The sequence below is a fragment of the Cataglyphis hispanica genome, chromosome 9 (genome assembly GCF_021464435.1).
Source record: "Cataglyphis hispanica isolate Lineage 1 chromosome 9, ULB_Chis1_1.0, whole genome shotgun sequence".
NCBI classification, from domain to species: domain Eukaryota; kingdom Metazoa; phylum Arthropoda; class Insecta; order Hymenoptera; family Formicidae; genus Cataglyphis; species Cataglyphis hispanica.
The window spans coordinates 3,681,893-3,705,560 of NC_065962.1; the positions used below are offsets into that span (position 1 = coordinate 3,681,893).

The 23,668-nt window shown below is 42.0% G+C and overlaps 2 protein-coding genes across 2 annotated transcripts in view; both read right to left on the minus strand.

Annotated features, from left to right (window-relative positions):
- LOC126851975 (uncharacterized) overlaps positions 1-23,668 on the minus strand; it is a 169,719-nt gene that overhangs the window by 31,281 nt on the left and 114,770 nt on the right. The gene's annotated exons all lie outside the window — the stretch shown is intronic.
- LOC126851915 (piggyBac transposable element-derived protein 4-like) lies at positions 1,104-3,210 on the minus strand. The gene is made up of 3 exons (XM_050596251.1): positions 3,127-3,210; positions 1,704-3,051; positions 1,104-1,236 (listed from the first exon to the last, which is right to left on the minus strand). The coding sequence occupies exons 2-3, from the start codon at positions 3,038-3,040 to the stop codon at positions 1,104-1,106; spliced, it is 1,470 nt and encodes a 489-aa protein (XP_050452208.1). The 5' UTR covers positions 3,041-3,051; positions 3,127-3,210.

Genomic DNA, 23,668 nt, shown 5'->3' on the forward strand with positions numbered 1-23,668 from the left:
ATACACTGTGAGATGCAATCGAGAGACGGGTCACTATAAAGTTCTTAGGTCCTTAGGATAATTCTGCGGCGCAAAGTCTTTACACAAGCACACGATGCACTTCGACAAAATTACGACCAAGTATATCTCAGAGTATACTGTGATGCAGTCAAGAGACTGGTAAACTTTTATGAAGAAAAAGAACGTTAGAGAGTGGTCTTGTTCGACGTTTATTAAGCCCTTTTGCTCCTCCTCTCCATTGGTTTGTTAATCTATTTTAACGAATAGTTGTTTCTAATCACGCCCTCCGATTTTTCCTAGGGCGTTGCTCTAAGTTTTTAAATCATAGGTATTGGTGAAGATCTTTGCTGAGTTTAGACCAATGGAGTGTAGTTTCTATCGAGTAAGGGTAAGGCTTTCGTTTTACGGATTGAGTCATGCCCAGTTCGCTATAACCTAAGTTGACATTTTACGTGAAATTTATGATAAACATATAACATAAGAGGGTGGTCTGGCAATCGAGTGCGCGGCGTCAAGTGTCGCGAGTCTCAACTCCGGATCATCAGTGGATCATTGTTTTTGTGCTCTGTTTATTTTTTCGTTTAAAATTCTTAGGTCTGATATCCGAACTCGAGCTCGAGTATCTCGTTGTCTGTTTGTCATGGTTTAAAATTTCTAGTGCTTGACTGTCTATTATTTTTTTGTTTGAAAATTTCGAGCCTTCAGAGTGAATTGTAACGTTTAAATTTATGGATCTGTTTTTATACTTGACTTTCGACAGCGAGATTACACAGTCTCGCTTCCCAGACTTCGCCTGTTTATTCTTTCTGTCAGACATAGACTATTTCTTAGAACGTAATTTATGTCACTAACGAATCTTATGTCACTAACGAATTTTCGATGAAAGAAAACAATCATGCAGTATCCCGGACGCAATAATTTATATATTAGTATATAAAAAAAAAAAAATATTCGTGAAGTCTACCGGACGTAACAGTATAATAGTACGAAAAAATTTTTATTCCGTGTAAAATATAAAGTATTTAAAATATTAAATAATATAGAGGTAGAAGATATGCGGTGAACAATTATCATTGTCATTAACACGTTGACTGCCGTGGGGGTCACCGGTGACCGGCACTCGACTTGGCTACAGCGCCGTGGGGGCCACCGGTGACCGGCGACGCAGCAAATGATAAAAGTACATAATTAGTGTAAATATTGATACTGATACATTTTTCAATAATACCATTGTTACTATAATGGTTTGAAGAAATTAATGCAATATAGAACATACAAAAATAATTTTATTAGTACATGAAAAATATACATATTATCAGCGCGCATTACGATGAGTCAGATTGAAACACTGAAGGCAAAGAAAAGGTGAATCAACACAATAGGAACAATATGTTACCACTTTTTTAGTACAATTCTTTGCTTTAGTTCTTCCTAGCTGCTTTGAATTTTTTTTATAGCACTCCTTACAAAATCGCCTATTATTTCGTGCATTTCCCGGCATTTTTTTTAATTCATGCCGAGGTCTTCTCGGTACGCAATTTATTGGAGAAATACAATCGTTATCGGGGCATTTCATTAGATACATTGCTAATTTCATCCTAAAATCAAGAATTGCAATATTTTTCCGCGTTACTTGTTTGAATAACACTATTGAATTTACAATACAAGTATTTAGTAAAAGCTCTATTGCCAGTTTCCTGTACCATTTGATAGTTTTACGCAGTGGTGAGCAATAAGCAACCATTTGGTCAGATAAGTCGACTGAAGATTTTCCTAAATTATATTCAACTACCATTCTTGGCTTTTCTTTTGTACAGTTTCTTTTCTGTATTGTTGTCATTTCTGCTGAATGTTTTGTAGATAGCATTAACACATCTCTTTTGTCTTTCCATTTTAAGACTGTCACTCCATTTTTATTTTCTCGCGCGATAACATCTCCACGTTTTAATTTCTGGGCCACTACTTCTTTTGGATTGTCTCGCCGATTTTTTCGTAGAGTACCCAATAAATGTGTGTGCATATCAATTAGCTTTTCAGCCAGGTTAACGCTAGTGTACCAATTGTCGGTACAGATAGTGTGGCCTTTGCCTAAAATATCTTGACAAAGAGCCATTACAATCTCAGTCGACTTATTTCCATATATTTCACTTGTATTTTCGCCTTTGCCCGTGTAGATTTGAAATGAATAAGTGTACCCTGGCCCACTACATAATTTAAAAACTTTAATTCCATATCTGTGACGTTTTTGTTTTATATATTGACGAAATAATATGCGGCCTCGAAATGGCACTAAGGATTCATCCACGCATACTACCTCGTCTGGATTATAATATTTCTTAAAATTACTGTTTAGATGATCGATAATATGAGCAACTTTAGATAATCTATTGTTAGGATCATTTTCTTCATTATTGCTGAAATGAACAAACCGCAATAACAATTCGAATCGATTTCTTGACATAATTGTGCGTGGAAGTGCCTGTTTATATCCTTCATATGTACTCCAATATAGTTCAATTTTTGGTAATCGCACTAATCCCATCCAAATAATGAGACCAAAGAAACGTTTTATTTCATTAGCATTTGTTTCATACCATTGATCTAAACGATACGATTGCAGTTCTGATTTTCTTTGCGTAGCGTAGATGTTCGTTTGTTTTGCAATAATTTCGAATATTTCTTCAGTAACAAAGAGGAAATAAAAATCATGTGGCTCCGTACAAGCAAAAATTTCTGATTGATTTGTGTTGGTACCTGACGAATCCGAAAATGTGATGTTGGTTTTATTACCTAACGGAATACGCCAATTCACATCAAACTCTTCTGGTACATCATCTTCATTGTTATCGCTATCTTCAGTTTCAGTTTCACTGTCAGACTCAATTCGGCGCCGACGTATCGTAGAAGCTCTCATCATATCGGATGAACTACTTGATGAACTTTCCTCACTCTCTGATAGCACTCGAAATTTTTTTGATGGTCTTTGTAAAATTGCACCGTCAGATGACGTACTTGATGAATAATCTTCATTTGAAGTCATATTTACAAGGGCTAATTAAAGAATTGAATGAAAGGTATAAAATGCGAAAACGTATGTAGAGTGAAAAATATAAGAAACGCACTTACTTGATTGTAGGACGCACTGAATAAGACTAAATAATGAGAGTAGTCGCTTAGCAACCGTAACACGATAGTTTGAAATAAAGGACAATCGTAAATACTGACCATCAGCGCCGTGGGGTCACCGGTGACCCCAGCGCGAAAAATGCTTCAAGCATGATTTTATAGCTCACTTTATTTGCTGCAAATAATACTTCAACATAATATGCATCGCATAATGAAAAATTCACGTTGGCGCCTTGGGCAAACCATGGAAAATGCGCCTGGCAGTCAACGTGTTAATACTCATATTTAAATATAACAAATACATTTTTAAAATAAGATACATAATTAAATAGTTTATAATATTAATATAATGATATATAATATGATAATATATAGTATGATAATATAATGATATATAATATGATAATATATTGTATAATTTATAATACGATATACAATTTGAGAATATATAGAATGTAGTTTATGATTATATAATACATTAAATATTGTTCAAACCGTTGTTTGTTGACGACGTCGCAATCCTCGACGTCTTCCAGGATCTCGGTGAACCACTTCTTTTTTTCATAGCCTTTGACGTATATGCGCGCGGTAAAATCGGGACTAGTTCCGCGGCAAACGGCGTCTCGTACGAGTCTCTTCATCGATCCGTAATTGACGTGTTCACCGTTCCATTTCAATTGATGATGATTGGTGATCAACCAACAAGCTTGCGTTTTCTCCGCCTTCGTTAACAAATTCCACGACATTGGTGCGCGGAAGATGTGATGCGTTAACTCTTTACCGTTTCTCAATATAGCGATCTCTTTCGCGATAAATTTTTCGTTAACGATAAAACCTTGGAGATCGGCGAAGTATCGGCGTATCCATCTTCGTCGCGTCCATCTCCATCTGAGTCGAAGTTAGAGTGTTCGCTTCTCTAGATTTTCTCTTTTTAAGCACTTTATTCTCCCTCCATATTTTTTTATTTATCGCTGTACTAGATTATTCTACACGATCTGCGCACAACGTTGGTGAGCAGATTATACTCTACCACTCGATCGTGAATAATGAGACAGTAGGCTGTGGTGTTAGAGGGAACGTTCTCCTTGCAGTCGAACTCTATACGAACGTCCATGGTGACGCTCTTAATGGATTTGTTCTGTCGAGAACAGTCGATGACTACTATCAGACCGAACGTTTTAAATTTGGCCAAATTAAAGAGCGCTTCGTCTTTATCGCATCCGTAGTACGTTTTTCGAGTACATGTCGTACAGCACCGCGATTTTATTTTTTTTCGAAATTCAGATTCATATCGTCGTAGGAATAAAAATCCGAATTAAGATACGGTTTAACATTGGTTAGTTTACAATCGTCGAACAGGGAAGGATCCTGAAGCAGAACGTTCTTCCTTCCGGATTGCAGCGCGAAGATAACGTATCGCGGTTTCTCGAGCTACGTCGCCGCTTTAAACGCCCACGAATATTTGGTCGTGCTCTGTAGAAGCGGAAACTCGTAGAGATTCCATGAACGAAAAGCGACGCTCATATATCTTCCGCTGTCCAATGTACGCAATAGCGCTAATTTATTAACATCGTTTAACACTACGTGAGGCATTCGCTATTGTATCTTCAATAGAACGATTTTAGGTTCGTGCGATTCGTGCAATATGAGACAATTGTGATCGTTGCGCGCTCGTATTAAGATAAGTTCGTGTCGCGCGTTGATCATGACGCGCTTGTAATCCTCGCAGAAACCTAGCAACACGCTGAGAGGTATGCAAAAATTAAAATCGTCGATCGCGTGACTCTTCGCCGCGAAGTCCCATCCGGCGTTCTGCAATATACTGCTTCTCTCAACCGTCAACGACGCGACGCTTTCCGTTCTGGTCCACGACGCGCACGGTTATATCGGTTATGATTCGCGCCATGATCGGGAGCTAAATGATCCGCGCGGGAATTTCCGACACTTTATATCCTGGCCGTTCGGCGCGAACTCGTGTATGATGTGCGCGGATTTATCATTGTGATACACCCCTGTCGTGACGTTGCACTCTACGCGAATAATGTTAACGGCCATAATATTTACCGGTTTATCGGAAGCGTACCATCTAATCGGTTGTAGTATATGAGACGAGAAACCTAATAACGAACCGATATTGTCGGGTTTAGTAAAATTTACACGATACGCGCACTTGATCTCGCTTCTCATGATGTTATTGTTCCCGCGAAGCGTTATGATACGTTTGCTCCTCTCGCCGTTTTCGTCGTCATCGAAAAAATCGTCGTCACAGTCATCGACATCGTATATGTAATCGTTGTTCTCGTCTCGCTTTCGCTTCTCTTTTTTCGTCAGCCATTTGCGACGAATCGCGGCTTTTAGATACGCGTTTATAGCGTTTAACTCGTAATATCCGACGGGAATCGCGATAACCTCGTCGTTATCGTCGAAGTAAAATTTATTGTTCGTAGAATTTACATTCGGTATCGTGTTATAGGTCTCGAAATTAGTGAGACCTAACTCGTAATCGCCATCGCTCAGATCCAGAGGCGGAAAATAACTCGCCGTGAGGTTGCTGCTTCGTCCGGCTAGCGTGAGAGTCAGAGACATGATCGCGAGCGAACTGCCCTCCATCAACGAACGATTCGATGTTATAGCCGAAAATTTTTCTAATAAATCTCTCGGAGAAATCTCAGGCACAATTGTCCGCAGATGCTCTGATCGCTCGTTTGTCTAGAGTTACGATTGTATCGAATAGTCGTATCGCGTCCGAGATATCGTTCGAGTTCATGCGGCAGACGAAGATTGCCGAAACTGTTGTAGTAGATCGTGTCGTCGCCCTTCTTCGCATATGCCATCCAATGAGTGCCCAGTCTCGACGCGTCGTCTAAATTAACGATACCGCTCTCGTTACGACGAACTCGCGTCGGAAGAGCATCGCGTATAAACACGCCTCTGAATGAGAATATCGCGGAGCGATTCAACTGTTCGTCCGTCGTTGCGCCGACGGATGGAAGAATCCCTAACGTCTTCCGCGAGGTTTTTTTTTAACGTTCGCTCTTTTTCTCATCGAAGATGCGCCGCTTCCACGTTTGTAAGGCGCGAGATACAAACCACAACCCTCCATCGCGCGATTGTGACGCAGCAAGTGACTCCTACAGCCGCCGTCGCGCCGCTTTGCCATCATTCACCGCTCTCGCGATTCTCGCCGCTCCTCCAGCCAAGGAACCGAGAACTCCCAGCAACGGGAACAGGGGTAAGAAGCCACCGCGTTTCGCTACGGAAAGCGTTCGTTTCCTCGTAGCAGTCGTTCTCCTCCTCCCGCTCTTCTTTCTTTTTGTTCTCGCGAGCGCACCCATTCCGAACTTCGTCTTTGTCTTCATAGCCGCCCATACGGCCATCGCAGCGGCTCTCTCGCCTAAGGTCGAGTCGCTCGCCGCGATGCGTTTGCGCGCTTTCTCGGCGAGCGCTCGATCGGCGAGATCACCGCTTCGCGAGTACGCGATGTCGTGCTCGCGGCAGCCCGCGTCCAATGGATTGACGCCTCGATCGCCTCGCACGAGTCTCTTCGCGAGACGGGTACCCGGCCCGAAGAATTGATAGCCCGGTATGTGTAGCTCGAAGGGCAGCGCGTTTATTGCTCTGTTCAATAAAGTCGCACCACCGATATCACCGATTACACAGTTCGGCTTCGAGAATTGCATTCGCCGCAATCCTTAATGAGCGGCGCAAGTCCGTCGATATGCGTTCGTTGCCAGGGACCATTGTAGTGTCGCTAGGCATAGCGCTGTACCTCCGCATTCGCTTTTATATGTTCGGGCAGTCTCTCCCACACTCGATCCACGTAGCGACCGAAATGTCAGAGCAGGATCGTCTTCGGGATAAACCGCAACTGCTCGGCGGTGAGCTCGAATATGTCTTCGCTATCTAGTAATAGGATAAACATATCGATCGGCCGCGCGCGATTCGCTATTGCGCGATCGACGGCGATCGATTCGTATATAAATAAGAGAGTCTTCACCTCGCGAGTGTACCGCGCACGCGCGCGACCATCGAGAGAGAGATGCACTTCGTGCGGCAGTCGATCGCGATAAAGACGAATCTGGACGGTAGAGTGCGATCGTCGGACGCGGGATCGCGCACAGTCGTCTTCTACCGAGCGATATTCGTTGCGTCATTTGCGGTCCCTCTAATTGGTAAGATGAACGCGCTAATAAGTCTGCTGGAAAGCCCGCACGGCTTACGTTTCGAGAACGTTTACGTTTACTCGAAATCGTTGCAACAACCGAAATATAGATATTTAGAAAACTTGTTGGCACCGATGGAGGATATCGGTTATTTTACATTTTCCAATAACTCCGACATTATTCCACCTAGCGAAGCGCTTCCGAATTCGATATTCGTGTCCGATGACGTAGCGTGCGATAAACAGAACACCATCAGGGAGTACTTCGCTATGGGCCGACACTCGAACATCGATTGCTTCTATCTGTATCAAACGTATGCCAAGGTACCGAAACACTTAATACGAAATAACGCGAATCTATTGATTCTCTTTAAACAGGACGGCACCAATTTGCGACACGCGTATAACGATCACGTAAACACCGACATGTCGTACGAAGATTTCTATGTCGCATGTTGGCAACACAAATACGGTTTTCTAGTAATAGACAAAGACAGCGCGCTTCGCAACGGTAGATACAGACGAGGATTTAACGAGTTCGCTGTACCGTAGAGCGATCAGTAGTCGCGGATACGTCGAACGCGCGCGAACGAGAGAGGATCGATTCGTTCGCGATGGCTACGAAGGATATAGAGGAACGAGAGAAGGAGATAGCTAAGACGCGCGCTTCGATTCGTAAAAACATAAAGCGTTAAAGACTGGCAAAATGGTGAGCGAGGTAGACCCGTTTCAAGCCGATCGTCGAACTGCTGCGTCGTATCGCCGAACACATCGAACGAGACGAGCGAGACGCGATCAAATGCGAGAAGGTCGACGCCGAATCCGCGACGAGCGTCGAGGAAAAATGGAAGAGAGAGGAATCACTGACTTCTACGCGGGAAAAGCCTGAAGCGAAACGAGTACGAGCGAGAAGATGATTGGAAACCGTCTCTACTCCGTTAGACACATCCCCTGTCGAGAGAGATCCACTCGCGCTAGACGAAGAGGAGATGTCCGAGGATCTCGGATCGCCCTTAACGCTCGAAACATCCATCAAACGAACTCCCCAGAGTCGTGAAATGTTGCACGGTCAACTAGGACCTTTGAGGCGAAAGTACATGAGGGTTCTTCTCGGCGGAGAAAAATCGAGCTAGATCGATCACGTTTACGGGGTATACATCGGCGAAGACGGTGCGATGCTCGGGGATAAGCGATTCGACGTAGACGTCGAGGATTCTATACTCATAAATGGGATCAGATATGTCGGTACTTCCGGTTTGTACGAATTGATCTTCAAGAGAATGCCCGACGATCTCGCGTACACCGAGAACGATAAAATAACTTACAGGAATATACTATTAACGACAAATGCTCACAGGCGTGACAAAAATGCTAGTAATCCTATTTTAGGAAAGGGATACAAGTACAAGCACGTCGCTCCGCTATTGCTGCTAATACGCCGGCGCGAAGATGGGCGCGAGTCGCGTATCGTCGACCATGCGAGTCACGAGAAATAGAGTTGACTACGTTCACTTGGACGATTCGAACGAATTATTGGATCATCTGCGATTACCAGACGCTTCGCGTCGAGCTGGAAACAACGCTTACGATAACGAGATTCTATCGATAATCGAGGAGCTTTGCGAAGCGGGCGCGATTTTATAAATCGATCGGTCGCATCGGCGATTGTCACAGTCGCGCGCGAGACACGCGCGATGTTTATGAACAAATTCGGCATACCTCTGAAAAAACGCGGCAATGATGGAAGACTACGCCCGGCTATCGAATTCCTGCGAAATTACGTGCGCTGTGCGCGAGTTCCATCGACGAGGACGACACGAGAGAGTGTAAGATAAGACGCTTAGCCCCGCCGAAGGACACCGACGCGACGAGCAAGAGCTATGTCGATGTCGCGTTACGCGCTGCAAAGAAGAACGAGATCGAGTACCGCGAGAACGCCGAGAATATCGCGTCGTGGTTGAGAAAGGACGCGGACGAAGCGGGGCAAAACGTCGTGCTGTTATTCGCGAGACTAGCCCAGCTCGAAGGCGCTCTAGATAAACGGTTAAACGCAGCGGAGAGCGCCGTTTCCAAAATAAAGACGAGCGTCAAAGATCAGAATAAACAAATCGAAAATCTGAGAAAACGAATCGGCTATGACGAATACCTCTACGAAAATCGTAGTACGAAATCGCAGAGGGAGACAACTTACATAGCGAAGATAAGAAAATTGGAAGAGTTAGCGTCGCAATTATCGAAAGAATCGAACGAGTTGGATAAACGCATAGAAGGTTTAGAGAAAGCCGCGAGCCAATCTTTTAATAAAGCCAACTCGACGAATTCGCCAGTTTTGATAGAGGCTTCTTCGATATCGAGATCGAACGAGAAGGGAAAGCGATCGTAAAAAGACGCTATTTTGATAAAAAGAGAAAAGATAGAATGAGTGCCGAAAAACGAAGACTGGTGGAGAAGTTGCACGCGCCCGCGAAAAGAAACTTCCCACGTCGCCGCGTCGCGGTGCGCGGGTACGACAACCTGTGGCAAGCGGATGGTCGAGATGCGTCCTTACGCGAGACTCAACAAAGGCCACCACTACATACTCACCGTTATCGACGCGTTAAGCAAGTACGCGTGGACCGCACCGCTCAAGAGCAAAAACGCCAGCGAGATCGTTCTAAGATTAGCGTTATCGTTATTACGAGCGTTATCTAAGATAACGCGAAACTCTAAGCGGTGTCCGAAAAATCTGAAAACTGACAAAGGAAAAGAATTCTACAATACCGAAGTGCGAGAGTTCGCGAAGAAGCACGGGGTAAATCATTATTCGACATACTCGGTGATGAAGGCGTCGATCGTCGAGAGATTCAATCGCACACTTAAGAACTCCATGTGGAAATACTTCACGTTAAAAGGAAAGTACAAGTGGATCGACGCGCTGCCCCGTCTCGTGAAAGAGTACAACGCGCGAAAACATCGCACTATCGGTATGAGGCCCGTCGACGTGACTCCCGCGATTGCCGATAAACTTTTAAACACGGTGTACAGCAACGTAAAAATAGCCGCTCCCGCGAAATTTAAGCCGAACGATCCGGTACGCGTCAACAAATTCAAAACGATCTTCGAGAAAGGTTTCACACCCAATTGGACCACCGAGATATTTCGAATAACCAAGGTGCAACGAATCCCGTGACGTACCTATTAAAAGATTCGCGAAACGAGCCGATCGCAGAATTCTACAAACACGAGTTGCTTCACGTCTCCGAACCCGACATGTATCTCGTGGAGAAGGTGCTGCGCCGAAGGGACGACGAGGTTTACGTGAAATGGTTGGGGATAGACGAGACGCACAATTCCTGGATGAACAAAGCAGCCGTGTTACGATAAAAATGTATTTATTAATAAAATAATTGTATTTTATTATACGTTATATATTTATTACATAACTTAATAAAATTCTATCAACTAAAAAATAAAGATTATACAAAGGTATTTTATAATGCTCCCATGGTAGAGTACTCGTCGTTCCGGGGACGTACTGCTTGTCGTGGTACGGACTAAGCGCGATCTTCGACTCCGATATCGTGTACACCTCGTGTAATTTTGATCTTAAGCATGACTGCTCGCACGTCATCTCGATATCTTGTCGCAAACAGCGCGCGTAATCGTCGAAGGTTATCGTTCTCGCGACGACGGCGTTCTTCACGCCTTTGATCTTATTTGTCTCGCTTCTACCGTCTACTCGCAGCGCGTACAGTTTTGCTCTAAGTCCGACAAATTCCGTCATAATCGCACCATTATTTTCCTCTTTCATTAAATCCGGTACTCTCTTATTAACAAGAGGCATACCGTACGCATTGTCCGTCGCGTAATCGCTCGTGTCGATATCGCGTCGAAATCTATCGTGTCGAAATCTATCGATATCGCGCTTCATATCCTCGTACACGTCCTCGCACTCGATGCAATAGATAAGACTGTCCGTGTCCATTATGTGTACATTATTTCGCACTTGTCTCGTTACAACGGTAACATATACTCGTAATGAAATTCGTACAAACGAATCTTCGATATATCGAGGATACACATGCCTACGTAGTTCGGTGTGTGAAATTTAACTTCCAGTTTGCGCAATTCTACGGCTATTAAATCTTCCGCGAAGACGCTCCTACTATGAAAGTTAAGCTTAGCGATCATCGTTTCCGCGCCGTATCGCCAGTCCCATCGGGTCACTAGCCGAACGTCTGAGTGATTACACACGTTCTCCATAGTTTTACCGAACACGGCGTTATTCATTAATTTATACAGATTTTTCTCGAACTCATTTTTAGCGCTAATTTGCAATCGCGTGTTCAGTTCAACGTACTCGCGCAACGTACAGCGTAGCGAGAAGTTTGTGCTGCCGTTTTCCAGGCAGCTTATCGCGCGTCGGACAAAACGGCAAGTCGGCGTGAGAGTCGTGAAGTTTGGATGGATACGCATTGACTTCTACAATATAACCGATGGGCGAATTCGGCATCAGGGACATTAAATCGATACTCGAAACGTTTTTGATCCATCGAAAATCCTCGTAAGGCAACGATTGACACATCGCTCATCCATATAAATTATTCACGTCGAAATACATAAAATACGACGATGATTCCGAGAGATTATACAATTGTAAGTACTTGTTATTAGCGCGCGCGAATTTATTGGAACATTGACTCAGCCCGCCGCGTATTCCGCGTTCCACGAACATCACGATGTCGGTTAAAAGTTCGACTCAAACGCCCGTATACTTTAACATAGCGTCCCACGTATATCCCGGTAACGTGTAATAATGCGCGGGATCTAAATCGTAACTCCTCCTACACGCGTCGCAAAAATTTTCGAAGATATTAGCTAATAAAAGAACGTCGGTTTTTAAATACAGATCACTATATTCGCCCAACGTCTGGACGCGAAATCGCTCCCAGACTTTTATCGCTCGCTCGTAATCGCTACCGGATACGGTATCGCCGGTCAGCGAACTGTAGAACGCCTCGCGCGACGACAAACGAGTCTCGCGCAACTTATCGATATCGTCGACGTACTCGTACGGAAATACACCTTTTCGCGTAAAGAGCTCAAAATCGACGTTGTCGAGATCGGGAAATTCCGACCGCGCGATCTTTAACACGCTCTTATCGAGATAAAACGCTAATTTTTCGAGACTCGCGCTAAAAAATTTAAAAAAATCCACGAAATGCAATTTCACGAATCTCCCGCGCGCAAACCGTCCCTCCTCGTTTGATGCTTCGTCGACGCTCTTCACGAAGGAGACGTACGTTTCCTTCGTCAGCGGTAACAGCTCGACGCTTCCGGGAAAGGCGTCTTCTCTAGCCACTTCTCTAATGATAAAATGCGCGTCGTAGCCCGATAAATTGTGAAAGAATATAGGAATGACGTAAGTCTCCTTGTAATTTAGATTGCAACTAAAATGCGCAGGACCCCTGTACCGCCCGGTCAAATGACAATGATCGCGGACGCGAGCGTCCTCCGACTCGAACGGTCTCTCGCACACGTGACAGCTCGTCGCGTTGCGGAATCTCTCCCGTTCGTCCGCCGTAAGAGGCGTCATAGGCGCGATGATGTTCAGAACGTCTCTCGCGCGAAACGCTAGATCTCGCAGTTCTCGAACGAACCACGACACGCAGTTCTCACCGCGATGCGATCTGTACATCGATTTAGCATCGTCGAACGCGCATCGCGCGTAATATCCCACGCGAGCCTTATGATGTTGAACGATGGATGTGTTCGGTGTTCTCCTCTCCTCCTTTTTCTCCAGCGCGCATTCCAGATCACGTACATCACGAACAGAACTCGCTCCTTTCTCTCGTAATTGTTAAAATTTAATCATTTATCCTCTTCAGTTGGAAGAACGATAGCGCACTCGTTCATTCTTTCGCAATCCTCGCTGTGAGCCGATAACTTATCGCTAGTCCGAAAATAGTGCATGCATCTGCGAAATAATATTTATTATATAACGTGTATTATTAACAAACTTTTTAGTTCGTACTCATCGATCGCATATATGCGCTTTATGTCGCCGAGCGCTCAATTGTGAGCCGACGAGACGGGACAGATTCTTGATCCACGCTAAGTGCATCGCGTTACCTCGTCGCGTCGCTTCGCTAAGATACAACAAATTAACGTGTCTCTCCTTCTTGCGATCGGGGAGGCGCAGAGGAACTATATCTCTCTTTTTATCCTTCTTATTCTTCTTATTTTTCTTATCTCGAATAGTATATACATTGATAGATATATCGTTGAGACGCTCGAACCTGGCGATTTCGTTTAAATTTATAGAAAATTCGACACCTTCCAGATTTAATACCGCTGTATAATGAAGGTACCGCGAGCTTCTCTCCGCGTTCTTTTCGACCGGATATAAATCGGCGACTACCGCCCATGCGAAACATGCATCGTCCGTAGATCGCACGCTAATCACAGCTTTTTTCAACTTGATCTCTCGAGGAATTTCGTAACATCCGGTGCGCATAGGATTATATCTGTTCACATTTATCGTTAGATTCAATATTCGCGATAACACCCATCCGCTATCGTGCTCTTGAAACTCTTCCAACTAAGCTAGAATCGCATCGACTATGCGCTTCCCATACCACTCTCGCAAATCGGACATGGGCAGAAGCGGATGATTCTTCGTGAAGATAGTAACAGCGATCTTGTCGTCCGAGACGAACTCGCCGTTGAACGCGGTATTGACTTTGACGCTGTCGTATCTGCCTATAACATCGCGTACTCGATCGAGCACCGTATCCCTGATATCCTCGAGAAACCGCAATGGTTCGATGTAATCGAGATTGATAACGGCGCCGGTTAAAACGCGCCTAGCGAAAGTCGTCTCGATCTCGGACCACGAGAATCCCTCGCGTCTCTCGCTGCCGCCCGAGCGCTCGAAGCGTCGACGCAGATTGTCTCGCGCCCGTCAGTCGAACGACTCAAGCGATCAGAGAGTTAATCGTCCCGGTGAATCTTCCTCGACGTTCCTTTCGACACTCTCGCATAGACTCGAAACGCTCGTCGCATCGTCGCGCCCACGCGAAATACGCGTCCATCGCGACGCTCCGCGCGCTATCGAAGAGATCGCTCTCGTCCGTTTCTCTATCCATTTATCGTTAGATACACAGATTCTTTAATAATAAACCGTGTATTTTCCTTAAACTCTTCGAGATAAAACAAGGTTTTCGTCTTGCAACCTCTGCATCAATGCTTCGATGAGCCGAAAATCTCGTCGACGAGATCGGACACTCTCACCGCGTCGCTGACCACCACCTTCTTTAAAAACATCGGTTCGATCGCGTCGACCGCTCCGTACGCGCAGTCCGCACAAAATCTCTCCTCTTCCTTAATATTCTTCCCGCGTGCGATCCTGTAATAGCGACGCATGACGTGATTCGCCTCCCACGCAAAATTCAGAACGCCACAACGCGACTTCCAGTTGCGATAAAGCAGATAGCGATCCGCTCCGTCTACGAAGGGTTCGTCGAACCGCGCGTTGCTCGCCTCTCGCACGAGTTCCTCCACGAAATCGATCTTCTGCGCACAATATAAACAGTCCTCTATATAACTTTTACGTAGTTCTTTTTTCAAACGAGTCAGAATTTCCAAAACCTGTATACCATCGATACTCTTAATCTCATATTAGTGTTAACCATTCTTCCGGCTAATCTCGTCAAAGCGCTAGGTATGCGCTTCATCGCGACGTTCCGGAGAAATACCTTCGAACGAACTAATATCTCGCAATAGCGGCATTCTTTTATAACGACGAAAACAAAGGAAAAAAGCGCATCTCGGTTAACCGTGCCGGATAACTCCGTCGCCGGACGCCCATGACTCTCCTAATCGCGAAACGATGAAAAAACCCGAAACCATTATCTCCGCTCCTTAAAGCTCACCGGACGCGACGCCTATTAACAAATCACGCTCCCAAATCGCGCGCTCAAAGCGGCACCGATAAGAAAACCGCTATTATCGCATCGCGCTCTAAGCGGCGCCGATAAAGAAACCGCGGCTCGTTCTCCGAAATCCCCTCTCGCCCCTCCACCCCCCTCGCCTACGATGGCACGCGCGCCTCCCTCCCTGCCCCCCGCCTCCCTCGCCATACGTACTCCTTCACTGCTTCCGCCGTGCCGTCTCTCCCCTTCTGAGATATCTTCCTATCTAACTTTATCATATACCTTTCTCTTATTACTTATTACTTTATCATTTACCTTCTCTTACTCTTACAACTGGTTCTTAAGACTAGATAAGGTAGAAGCGGCCTTACTCTCCTACTGACGTTATCATGAAATTTTCAGACGTTAAACGACCCTATCTTTAGGTTTTCAGACGTTAAACGACGTTATCTTAAAATATTAAAACATTATATGACGTTATTTTGAGATTTTCAGACGTTAAACGACGATATCTTGAGGTTTTCAATTGTTAAACGACGTTATTTTGACTTTGTGAGACGTTAAACGATTTTATCTTGAGGTATTGATACGTTATACTACGTTATCTTGAGGTTTTCAGACGTTAACCGACTTTATCTTAAGGTTTTCAGACGTTAAACGACGTTTTCTTGAGGTTTTCAGACGTTAAAAGACGTTATCTTAAAGTTTTCAGACGTTAAACGATGTTATCTTAAGGTTTTCAGTCGTTAAACAAAGTTTTCTTTAGGTTCTCAGACGTTAAACGACGTTATCTTGAGGTTTTCAGACGTTAAAGGATGTTATCTTGAGGTTTTTAGATTTTAAAGGACGTTATCTTGAGGTATTAAAACGTTATACGACGTTTTTCTTGAGGTTATAAACTTATATAACGACGTATTACTTACGTTTTTCGTTATATAACGACGTATTATTTACTTACATCAACGTTTTTCGTTATATAACGACGTATTACTTACGCACATCAACGTTTTTTGTTATATAACCACGTATAACTTACGTTATTCGTTATGTTACGACGTATTACATACATTTTTCGTTTTATAACAACGTATTACTTACATTTTCTGTTATACAACGACGTATTACTTACGTACATCAACGTTTTTCGTTATATAACAGTAGGAATACTAGGCCGATCTAACTTTGGTCCTCTGTGAGGTGTGCGGGGCGTGGGGAAGCCGCGCGGGCTTGTTGGCGTGGATGACCTGACGTCGCGCGAGCAGGGGATGGGGAGCGGAACATATTTATGACCAGTTCGTATATACAAAGACGAGCGCCGCAGATTCGGCCGCAGATACTGACAAGATAAAACCCCTAACGAAACACCCTCTTTTTTTTGAAAGAACCGTTGAGCGCCGATGTCCGGCCGTTATAATTTATAAATAATATAAAATAAAATAGAACAATCGCGGTTCTTTTCATTTCTTTTCTATGAAAAGCCGTTTAGGAAGATCGGTGATGAAACAATGTCGGTCTCCTCGAGATGACAAAAATGAAATATTCCTTACCGAAATTTTTCGGTGGAAAAAAAAACTAAAAGATACCGGCAAGATACTGACAAGATAAAACTTCTAATAAAGCACCCCCTTTTTGGAAAGAGCCGATTTCCGGCCACTGATTCGGCCACAGATACTGACAAGATAAAACTTCTAATAAAACACCCCCTCCTCCCCCTTTTTGGAAAGAGTCGTTGAGCGCCGATGTCCGACCGCTAATAATTTATAAATAATATAAAATAAAATAGAACAATAGCGATTTTTTTTATTTCTTTTCTATGAAAAGCCGTTCAGAAAGATCGGTGATGAAACAACGTCGGTCTCCTCGAAATGACAAAATAAGATATCCCTTACCGAAATTTTTCGGTGAGATAAAAAACTAAAAGATACCGACAAGATATCGATAAGATAAAACTTCTAATAAAATCAACCTTGCAAATCAACACAACTGCATCCACAGCAATAAAAATAATGAAAGAATTTTCTATAACATTCACGTGCAAAGAAACCCTCGAACCGATATTGAATTCACCAATCGACGATTACCACGAGTAAAATAAGAAAAGTAGGAGAAACATCCCGCCTAATGATGAACGCTAGCATAATTTTTAATTCGTCAAAGTTGGAAGATCCCTACTTTTGCACAAATCTAATTCTCTAAAACTAGAACCTCCTACACAATTTTTATTTTCTAGACACACCCTTTAAAAGAGCGATAAATAATGAAGAACGAAGGAATGTCAAATCATAGTAGTATACAATTTAAAAGTGTATACATCTATTAGAAAAATATAGTGAATACTGTATTGTGCCAAGTGTTCAGTATAGAAAAAGATTTTGTGATAATTTTTGATGATAATCTAGAAAAATAGAACAGATAAACAATAATAATTTTGAAGCTATATTAGACGAGTCTGATGAAAATCACGCATTGTCGGACGACAGTAATTATATTAGTGATTAAAGTGAGGACCTTACCTACCTATGGAAATAGTCGACAGGGTAGTGTCTCATTCGGAAATCATTGCGCTAAATGGACGTACAAAGTGTTGCACTATTTACTGACAGTGACCAAGACAGTACCCGGAAATTTGATGCCATTCTTAGGGTTTAAAAAATAATAATGGCAAAAAAATTAAAAATATCAATTTTTTTTATTTATATTAAGTAACTTTTTAAGCTATTTTAATTTACTTAACTTATTTTGTACATTCCTTCAATAATAATCGGTAATTAAATATAAAGGAAAAAATCCAAAATTTATAATGTAACACAGGGTATGACAACTTTAACAGGATATTTTGATAATTTTAACATAATAAAAATAATAAAACCATAATGAACGAATAAAGATAAAATTCTGATAGAAATATTTAATAATCAATTTGTGTATGGTATATTTGAAAGCATGGGTCAACGCATAAACCTACATCGCATTTTTTACATTCATATCTACTTTCTCGTCGGATTTTATGTTTAGTGCATACCACACATTTTCGCGTTTGATTCTTTTTTATCGCAGACGGATTGAAATAAGTACTTGGAAAATGCCTTTCAATAAGACGTAAGGGATCGTTAGTATTTCTTTTTCCTTGGTATGTATTTGAAATTCGTAAATATTTTCCAAATATTTGTTTTATCAGTAGTAAATGAAATGTCGCGAATTGTAACTCTTGACCTGATACGTATTTATATAAAGCATATGCGTTCCAAATACTTATATCTAATAAATGAAAAAAAAATTTTTTGTACCATTTATAACTTTTTCCAATACACTCAACAGTACTAATTACCATATCGGTCTTATCTACAGCACCCATATTACGATTGTAATCCTGTATACATGTTGGTTTTGTTACTGGTGTTTTTGTAAGGTAATGAAGCTTTCCTGTTTCTACGATATCAGCAGATGATGTAAACTTGTCAACATCCAAACTTCTCTTTTATCCTGCCATTTCATACATAATAAAGTTTCAGTTGATCGAAATGATATTTTTCCTTTTTGCAGTTTGTTTGAAATAATTGGTACATATTTGCGGTTTTTTCTTACGGTACCACAACTATTTGTCTGGTTCAAGTGTAATGTGTTAAATAAAAGTGGACTTGTGTACCAGTTATCCACATATAAACTGTGACCTTTCCCGAGATAATCTTTCATGAGAGTCATGACTATATTACCGGATTTACCCAAATTTTCTTGAAACACCGAAATTTCTGTTTCCGAACCTGAATATACTATCATGTCTAAAATATACCCCGTTTTACAGTCGCAAGCAATGAAAGACTTTATGCCAAATCGATTGCGTTTAGATGGTATAAATTGTTTGAATGATAAGCGACCTTTGAACAACAATAAACTTTCGTCTATACAAATATTTTGAAACGGGTAGAAATTTTGTTTTAAAATCAATCGAAATCTATCATTTAGTTCACGAATTTTGAACAATTTATCTCTACAGTTTAGTACCTCGGGATTGCTAAAATGTAAGCACTGCATTAAGTTCAAAAATCTATCTCGAGACATAATATCATGAAAAATGTCAGTTTTCATAAATTTGTCTTTCGACCAATATTCCGGGTAAGAAAGTTTTTTTACGCGTGACATTAGTAATACGGTACCTAAAAAACAGTATATTTCATCTACATTAGTATCGTACCATGAATTTATTTGCAAATTAGCCTTCTATGTACGCTTTTTTTTGAATAATTATGGTATTTATTTGTTTCATTTACAATAAAATTTACTAACGATTCTGGGAAAAATAATTGAAAATAATCTAATGGTTTTGACGTGTTGTCTAGGGTTGCTTTGCATCCAGAATCTTTATCATCAAAGTTGTGTACTTTTGGAATTAAATTTTGATGCGACCAACAGATGTTTACAAATGCTCTTATGTACCAATAAATCTAAATACAGAAAAAATAATATTAAAACCCGGAACGGTTTGCAATCTTATTGATGAAACTTGTGTAAACTCGGATGATGGTTACACTTTCTGGAATAGCATGCCAAACACTGCTTGTGAATTTAATAACTACGACGTATTGTACGAAGGTACAGCAACAAAATTCCAAGGTTTCCTAAATTCCCAAAATACCACTGTTTTTACCTTAGAATCCCAAGATACTACTTTCTCTCTCACACTTACACGCAGACATACCATCTGCGGATACACACTGTATAGCATCGAACATCCAAAGCTGTTTATCTTTGAGACCCAAAAAGGAAATATTTTTAAGGAAAAAATGAAAACTGCAGTGACAAATTTGGATCTCTTCACCTATGTGTCTTCACCTATGTATCTCTTCACCAAACTCTAAGTTTGTGTACGTGGAGAGGTATATTAGAAATCAGATCACATCATTATATAAGGACATAATAATGCAAAAATGTGAACTTGAAAAGCAAGTGATTCAAAATACCTTGTCCTTCGCAGCAATATTACCAGATGAATTCGCTTATCGGATCATGAAATCGCCCAGCTATATGGCCGTCTGGAGAAGGAATACATATTGTTAAATGTATTCCTATAGAGGTCTCATTAAGGAAAACTAACACATGTTACAGCGAGTTGCCGATTACATTTCGCAACACCTCATTATATATGACCGAAATCTCACATAGTAATCAGACACGGAACACTCAAAGATTGCAACCCTTTGTTACCAATCCTGTACAACATAGATGGTACTTGGCTCCAGTTTAACCCTACCCCTTCCATGGCAAATTCCCCCCATGAAATTAAACCAATGACCAAATTATCATGGAAATATCTAGCTCCTTAAACCTTAGCCACAAGTGGAATATATACGCAACAAGATTTAGATAGTTTAAGAGATCACATAATGTTTCCTGCAGAAAAGATTGCAGTATTACATACCATCGCCCGAGGCTTCACAGATCAAGAATTTCAATCAGACACAGTTTCTCTTCAAAATCTATTAGATGAAAATTCATTGAATAAAATCTATAGCAACACTTTAACAAAAATCTGGAATGGATTCACCACCTTCGGCGCTGCCACAGCCGGGGTGTTTGGCATATTCATTATTATTAGAATAATAAAAATTGTATTCGATACCCTAATTCACGGATATGCGCTACATGCAGCATACGGCTGCAGCCTCCATTTATTAGGAGCAATCTGGAGCTCCTTCGCACATTTATTATTATACTTCGCAAACAGATCACAACCAGATAGAAATTTACAAAACCCGCCGAAACTTGTACCAAAGGAACTGAAACCGATGCACAAACAAGTGAACAACAAGCCATACCGATTACACATTCCGAGATCTGCGTGCCAGACTAGATGAATAAATTTCTTCATTACATTACTAAATTAAGTTCACTCCGAAATTTTATCTAAGGAGGGTGGTGTGACGTCCCCGCACATTTTACATTCTAATAATTAATGACAAATGTGCATAAATAATCATAGAATATATAATAAATGCCTTTGAAAATTCAAATGAAAATTCAAATCAAAAGTTGATAAGTATTTTATGGACACCCAATATATAGATTTAACATATAAGCTCTCGCTTATATGACTATATGCTAAGTCATTGAAATTTATTCATTTAAGAAGATAACAATGTTAAGCTAATAGATGATTAATTTTAAGACACCCATTATCCGGATAAAAGTTGTATTAATAATTGTAATAACTAAGTACGGCGTATAATAACTATTGCATAGATTTCGTACTTATAGAGTAGAATAAACATATATATATATATATATATATATATATATATATATATATTCAGCGTAAGGGTTGTACGTGTGAGTTTCGATCTTGACGATGCGATCGTCGAAGATCGGTTCTCCGGCGATACTCAAGATGTCGCTCATTTTCACTTTCACGCGTAAGCCGTTTTTTCGGAACGACGAAACCCAAGGGGCGCAGAAAAGTCGCGTTAGCGATGGTTAATCTTCCGCCTCTCTTTCCCTTCCTTCTCTTGGCGTCTAGGGACGACGCTATGGTGACGATGAGCGCGCTTCTCGCGTTCGACTCGTTCATGACGAGCATCGCGCGCGTCCGTCTATCTTCTTCGTCGTGCGTGCAGACGAATCGTTATCTCCTCACCTAAAAAATCGATCGATTTTCCGTTCTGGTCCACGACGCGCACGGTTATATCGGTTATGATTGGCGCGATGATCGGGAGATAAATGATCCGCGCGAGAACTTCCGACACTTTATATCCAGGCGGAACATTGGGCGCGAATTCGTGTATGGTGTGCGCGGATTTGTCATTGTGATACGCCCCTGTTGTGACGTTGCACTCTATGCTAATAACATTAACGGCCATAATATTCACCGGTTTATCGGAGGCGTACCATTTATTCGGTTGTAATATACGAGACGAGAAACCTAATAACGAACCAATGTTGTTAGGTTTAGTAAAATTTACGCAATACGCGCATTTGATCTCGCTTCTCATGGTGTTATCGTTTCCGCGAAGCGCTCTGACGCTCCTCTCACCGTTTTCGTCGAAAAGATCATTGTCGCGGTCGTCGACATCGTATATATAATCGTCATCCTCGTCTCTCGTCTTCGCTTCTCTTCTTCGGTCGGTCGTTTGCGACGAATCGCGGTTTTTAGATACGCGTTTATAGCATTTAAGGGGACCCATAAGGTCTGTTTTACCGATCAAAACGCGAATATTAAGTTAATGTGAATAATCTTTTTGTTTATTATAAATATCGATAAATCCTTTTCCATAATTAAAGTATATATAATAACGTACTCGGGTAGATATGATTTCATATAAAAAGTGAAAAAAAATTACAAAATTACAGTTTAGTTATCGGCTTCTGCCGTCAACATTTATTTAATACAAAAAATTTGTAATCTGCACGTGCCTAATCAGTAACAATCCGACTTGGCATTTCATCAAAGAGTATCAGTGAACTTAGAAAAATGAGTTTAGAAGCTTTGTAAAAAAGATAATGCAATCTAAAATTTTCGTGCATATGTGTGTGTGCGAGATCGAGGCTCAAGAGTAAAACAGAGCAGTAGATTAGTTGCATGATGTCGCGATAGATAGAGCTGCAATCTTACATGACAAAGACAGGCATATTCGTACTATCTTCGTCTCTTTCATGTATGTAGAGCAAAATACATGTTTGCAGAGTATGTATACACTAACATTATTGCAGTTTCTCTATCTTTTTTCTTTCAATCACTCTGTCTCTTTCTAATCGCTCGCTCACTATGTACTACGTATCGTTTCATGCTCCTCGCATATTCACTTATACATTCACTTGCGCTTCTCTCTCTCTCTCTCTCTCTCTATCCCTTCTTCTGTTCATTTATTATCCTTTTATTCCCATTATTATATATTTGTTCAATATTTATTATTCTATTTTATTCTTATCTTTCTACACAAAATTAAATAAATAAATCAATTTGTGACGATGCTTCCCCCATCGTTCCCGACACGTCACCCGTCGGAAGTCTGCCGCCCGGCGAACACCAGCCGGGCAAGGGCAGAGGCGCTTAGCGCCCATTTTTAAACATGCGAAAACAATGTTTATGACAAACACCGCCGTTAGTGTTTGTCATAAACAAAGCGAGCGCCGAATGGCACCGAACGTTTCCGGCGAATGCCGATCGCCGAACGCGCGCTGCCGGAGGCCCGCGTCGTCTCCCCCACCCCGAGGGGGATGCGAACGGCGCGGGTGTCACGCTCGCTTCGGTAGGGTATAAAAAGCCCTACCGAACACCAGACCAGACCAGACCAGCTCCTGAATTCGCTCGAGCGGTACGCTCCGAGACAAATTCCAGGAATACCGATCCTTACGTCAAACAGACAGTAAACCGGAGGTTGACGCGTTCGCAGCCTCCGCCGAGTATTCTCGGCTATCTGTTCTCGAGACGAATCCCGTCGCGACACACATCCGTACAGGACAGAGAGTGGACGAG

Coding starts and splice junctions, on each gene's coding strand:
- LOC126851915 (XM_050596251.1), bottom strand. CDS start 3,040: ATGACTTCAAATGAAGATTATTCATCAAGTACGTCATCTGACGGTGCA. Junction 1,237..1,703: donor CTGCGTAAAACTATCAAATG/GTACAGGAAACT, acceptor AAACCATTATAG/TAACAATGGTATTATTGAAA.